The following is a 5,760-nucleotide window of genomic DNA, read 5'->3' as shown; positions in this document are numbered from 1 at the left end:
GAATTTGGCAGTATTAAGGTTATTGTATACTCATACATATAGGCCATATCAGTAATTCAAAGTCAAACAAAAACCTGGTTTACATAGTGCGTTTGTATCACTGATGAAATACAATCTTGGTGGAAATTATTGGAACACTTACATGTAGAAAACATCATACTTTCCCATTGCACTCCCCCTGCCGACCAATGTGACATTTTTTGTTACCAAGTTGTGACTCATCATTGATTTGTGGGAAAGGGGATGGATTCAGGGTTGCAAAAAACTTTCATGATTGTATAGCACACTTGGACCCCAGAATAAATTCATGCTTATGAAAGAAATGTCCAAATCAGAACAAGTTGAAAGAGAACAAACAAATGACATTTCCTCTAGTACTGTAAAAATGTAATTTCTGCACATGTAATTTTTTTGCCTTTTGCCAATTTTGAACTACATTGCTTGTTTTTTAAATTTGAGTTTTCTTATATAGACTTACACTTAAAAAAGAACACATTCGCATGTTTTTATTTTCGCGGTAGCTGTGTTGCATGCGCAAAAAATTTCTACTTTTACAGTATATCTTGGCACTGATGTTCCCTGTTTAATAAACTGATTTTAAAATACCTTTTCCTTTTCTTTCCTTGTACCTCATGATCAATTATGATACAAATCTTTCAACCTGTTACCATGCTCAAAATAGAATACTCACAACTGAAGCATTCAGCCACGCGATATAAATACATTAATATATAAAGTCTATTATGTACAAAGACAATTGTAATTTGCAATCCTTTTAGTTTGCAATATAATGAAAACAATTGTGTGCGGATAGTGCGTTGGCTTCTACCTCACCTGATTGTCCATTTCGTTCTGTTACACTTTAAAGATGCTATATTCGCTGTAGAAGTGATGATGTAACAGGATTAACTACCATAGCAATAGATCAAGGAACAGGGATAAAGAGACCTGGATCGTAATTCTATAGAATTATTCATATCATCAGGTTGACCACTCGCACCTGTAAGATCAGTGTCTTTGAAAAGAGCGGTATTGTATTCAATCTATGATTGCACACATATACAGGTGATGAGTGCAACCTGCTTGTAGTGCAGGGTGATGTGTTCAAAAGTTGTATTCATCTATTGCTGTGGTAGTTAATCCTGTTACATCAACACTTCTACTGCAAATTATTATTTCATGTTTATAATTAATATTCAAAGACAGCTGCTTTATTTGATAAAACATCCCCACATTTAAAAAAAGATGGCCATACAGTTTTGTACCTTACCAGTTCTTGCAGGCTTGAATCAAGTTGACAACATCCCAATGAAAAAAGGGCCAACATGTACACATCATTCCCAAAAGTATTGACATACTTTCATAAAATAGAGATCTGGCTATTCCTGTTGAAATACATACACCCCCTATGGAAGACATGGCCTCAACCTTCCACACAGGGAGTGTGAATATTGGGGGGAGCTGAATGGGTGACTCCATTTGAAATATATACATGTACAGATTGTACACCCCCTATTAAGATCATGTCTTTTAATAGGGGGTGCATGAATTTCAACTGGAATTTGCTACATGCATGGTTCCGCCATTGTGCACTACATGTACGTGCAGGGAGAGCCTCGAACTGGCAGCAATCAGCATACATGAATGGAAATAGAACCAGTCTTATAACATTCTTATTCAATGGGTGCGTCTTGTAAAGAATTCACGTAATTTGATTGGTTTTCTGGTGTATAATATCTCACAATAGTTGATAGTGATATTAGTCAGGGCGCTCGCCGCCACGCAACGGCGGCACGCTTGTTGCTCCTCAATGATCGCAGCGATAATGCGTTCACGTAATACACGTCGGCGAGAACTAAGAACGCGATTCGGGCGGCTTAGATGTTCGTGATGGTTTCGTTCATTTAATACAACGGGATCTCATCACAAAAGTAACTTTATTTTTTTCTGAAAAAAGGCAGTTTTTCTCGCAAAAAATACATTAAAACTGAATAAGAATGAGAATAAATGATAGGATTTTGTATTTATTCTCTAATTCTGTGTAAGGTTGTGTAATTCTTCCTTTCATGTATGCTGCCAGTTCGAGGCTATCCCTGCACATAGTGCATAATGGCAGAACCATGCAAGTAGCAAATAGCTCAATGGTAATATGGTTTAAAAGATACATCCATGAATATGATGATATTCCACATAAGGACTGTTTGTGTAAACACTCCAGGCTAATAAGCTATATATGGCTTCCTAACCAAATAATAGAATACATAATATATTCAGAACATATACAGAATGTGGCATTATGCATCGCTGAACATAGGCGGCGGGAAGCAGGGGGCACGTGGGGATCAGGACCACCCTAAATTTTAGCTGGGGGTCTGACCCCCCCTAAAATCATATAAGAAAAAATAAGCAATAATTGCCCTCTGCATATTTCTTTTTTTAGCACAAAAAAGCACCTTTTGGGCTCAAATAGGGTAAAATTGCAAAATCGTGCCCACTTGTGTCACTGTCCCATAAATTAGCAAAACACACCTTCATTTGGGTCTTTAATAGTCTGAAATTAGTGTAAACGTACACATACATATCCTGTGCAGAGTACAAAATTGGTCACCTACATGTACAAGGCCTAGCTTACAAAATGTATATTATTTTATACATTAGAATAGATTGAATCTGGATATTTAATTAAATCACACATACCTTATGTATAATATGACACAAGCTGTGTGCAATCACACCAAAGTCAGCCATAATGGAATTATGATATAGGTAAAATAAGGAGCATCCGCAAAAGCATAAGAAAATGTTTAGGCCTAAAACATTCATAAACTTTGCCACTAAGTATGCCAGGGTCTTGGACATTTTAAACATCAGTTAAGCTTAGGAAATGCGCAAGTTAGAAATGCTAACTCAATTTTCAAAATTTCTGACTATGGTTTGAGAGGATCAGATCATGTCACATATTAAGTGAAAACCTTTTAGCCATCATCAGCAGGGTCGTGTATTAAATCAGACATTTCTTCTGTACATTAAGTGAAACCTTCAGTCATCAGCATGGTCAGCATGATATTGACCTTAAGTCAAAAATCCCCTACCAGGTATCATCTTAACTCAGCAGAAAACTGAAGGTTTCAGTCCTAAAGTTGACTGATCCAAACAAATGATTTGAATCCGTTACCTACAGTTTCTGACAGAGAAGAACGGCAGTTGTTTACATTTTGAGAGTGTGTACAGCATAAACACAGAAGTGGGGTTCTGATTGGCTGATTCAATCATCTGAAAATCATAACAACAGACCGATAATCTGATTGGCCAATTACACGTTAAAACTTTGATTGGTGTAGAGCAGCACTTTTAAAGAGAACACAAAGCTCTGGCATGTCGCTCATTAACAGGGCATTCACGTTATTCTGAGTAAGGGACTGCTGTTCTTCTCTGAAATCGCATGAATCACATGCATAATCAGCTATAATCCATATGCCCGGGCCATATGCTACATTACAATGATGGTTTATGGATAAGCAGTGAAGTGGTACAAGTTACAGTCAATAGAGCCATATTGACCCAATTACCTTGAATGCTCAAGCACTGTACATTATGCCCAAACTGGCTTTTGTATTTGAGCAAGAAACACAAAATTACATGTAACCTACTTCTGATCACATTATGCATCAGTGTTTCCTGTTGTTGTATCACCCATTAAGAGATTCAATGTGCTTTCATCTGCAATATCTGCATTGTTTGGATTCTCTTCATGTCTTTCAACATCTGATGAAAGTAATTTATCAGACACATCAGATGTGTCCACTGCTCTGTTCATTGGTCTTTCCTGCCTGACAGGTGATGACTCTGCTGAATTATTTGTATTTGGGTTTATTTCTTTGTGTCCATTACTAGGTAGCTTATCAGTACTACTTGTTTGTCTTTCTGTGGGTTCATTAATTCTCTTTTGTTTCTCATTATTAGCATTTTGATTGTGACAATATTCTAAATCCATAATAGGGCTCACCGAATCAGGACTCCCTGGCGGTGAATGCGTAAAATCTTCAGTCTTTGGTTTATCCGTTCCATTCACTGTCAGTGTGCCAGCTTCTAAAGGGTCCAAACCAACACTGACTGCATTGAAGTTTATAGGGTTACCCTCACTGTCCAATTGAGCACTCTCAAACATATTGGTGTTATTCCACATTTCATCCTCCCCATCATCATTGATCTCATGATCTGCTTTATTACAGCTACAGCACAGCATACGGAGGAAACCAACCAATGGCACTGTACAAGGCTTCTCCTTTCCATCAGATGTATATCGGAATGGCTGAGTAGCTACAAAACTCATAAGTGCACACATTATAAATTCGCACACTCTAAAGATGAACTGGTATGACCACCATGGCCAAGCTTCAGGGATACCAGCTGCAAACGGGCCGTACACAACAGAAGCACCATATATCTGCAAAGCTGCAATAACAAGACCCATAAATGCTGTGACCAGAGTCACTTTAATTGCATTACCCCATCTGTTTTGAGGCTTTTTCATAAAAGGTGCTACCCCTTTCATATGTATTGAACGTCTACTAATGCTGAGACGTGTGACCTCGCGGAATTGGCGTACGCTGGATTTGTAAAGTCGTCTGAAGATGACGAGATAGCTGATAGACAGCGAGATTCCCCAAATAAGGAAGGCACCTTGGCAGACAAGTAGCAGCGCTTGTGCATTGCCGACACTTCCAACGATGACATCAGCTGCTAAGGATACAGTAAAATGAATGACGATGACCATGGCAAGAAACTTTGGTTGTTGGATCTTTGGAGGCACGAGTCTTGTCTGTGTAGACTGTAATAAGGCAAGATATAGAATGCTAAATGCTGATGTAAGGCACGGAAATCCCAAGCCTATTAATAAGTATGCAACAGGCGAGGGCCAGATAAGTTTGTGATTGTACGCATCTACAAGCAAATACACAGCGCGGTCTACTCCCATCGTTAACATCATTAAGTTGAGTGCTACAAAGTATCCTCTGCTTAGTAGACGCTTCTTACGAAGCCTGATGATACTGATCAGTGAATATATAGCGAGTAAGGCAAACAGAATGCCCATACCATAGATGTGTATTTCCCATGCTGCCTTCCACATTGGGAAAGCCTTGTCCCATTCTGGCACTGGTTCAGCGAACGGCTGGTCAGCTTTGGGTTCAGGTGAAGTATTTTCTGGTTCACCATACGGATTTTCTGGTTCAGGTATCATTGTTGGTTCTGGTTCAGGTTCTGGTTCTGGTTCAGACACAGGATTGTCTGTGGCAACTTGTGATATTGCTCCATTTGGATAAATACATACAATTTTGATGATCACTGCCAAACACCAATGGACCTTGTAAGCAGACATTTTGGCAAGTTGTTTAACAAATGATTTATTTGCAGGCACTGATACTGATATGTAGTATGTCTGATTGCAGGAAAATGTTGGATGCAACAGAGTTAAGTCTCATTAGTGTGAATGTCCTGTTAATTCCAGCATGGCTCAAATCCTGCAAGGGAAGAAAAGAGGAAAGAATTAATTTTTTAAGTAATATAATTTTCATAACAATATTACATGTACAATATAATATACAATGTTGAATGTTAACAGTAAAATGGCACCGCACATTCCTGCAGGACTGTTATGGATAGTAAACTGCAAGGTTAGAATATGTGTTGTTTTTTTAGATGAAGATTATTTGAAGCAAAATGTGTATGTGCTGTCTTTTGTACATTTTTTTCTTAAAA

At 38.2% G+C, this 5,760-nt stretch overlaps 1 protein-coding gene across 1 annotated transcript; it reads right to left on the bottom strand.

Annotated features, from left to right (window-relative positions):
• Positions 1-2,056: 2,056 nt before the first annotated feature.
• On the bottom strand, positions 2,057-5,536 carry LOC140147853 (uncharacterized). The gene has a single exon (XM_072169623.1). The coding sequence runs from the start codon at positions 5,378-5,380 to the stop codon at positions 3,662-3,664; it is 1,719 nt and encodes a 572-aa protein (XP_072025724.1). The 5' UTR covers positions 5,381-5,536; the 3' UTR covers positions 2,057-3,661.
• Between the last annotated feature and the right edge of the window lie 224 nt (positions 5,537-5,760).

This window comes from Amphiura filiformis, chromosome 3 (genome assembly GCF_039555335.1).
Source record: "Amphiura filiformis chromosome 3, Afil_fr2py, whole genome shotgun sequence".
Classification (NCBI taxonomy): Eukaryota; Metazoa; Echinodermata; class Ophiuroidea; order Amphilepidida; family Amphiuridae; genus Amphiura; species Amphiura filiformis.
This window is presented reverse-complemented; position numbering and strand designations above follow the sequence as displayed.

Bases quoted from the DNA above. Each gene is read 5' to 3' on its own strand.
- LOC140147853 (XM_072169623.1), bottom strand. From the start codon at position 5,380: ATGTCTGCTTACAAGGTCCATTGGTGTTTGGCAGTGATCATCAAAATT.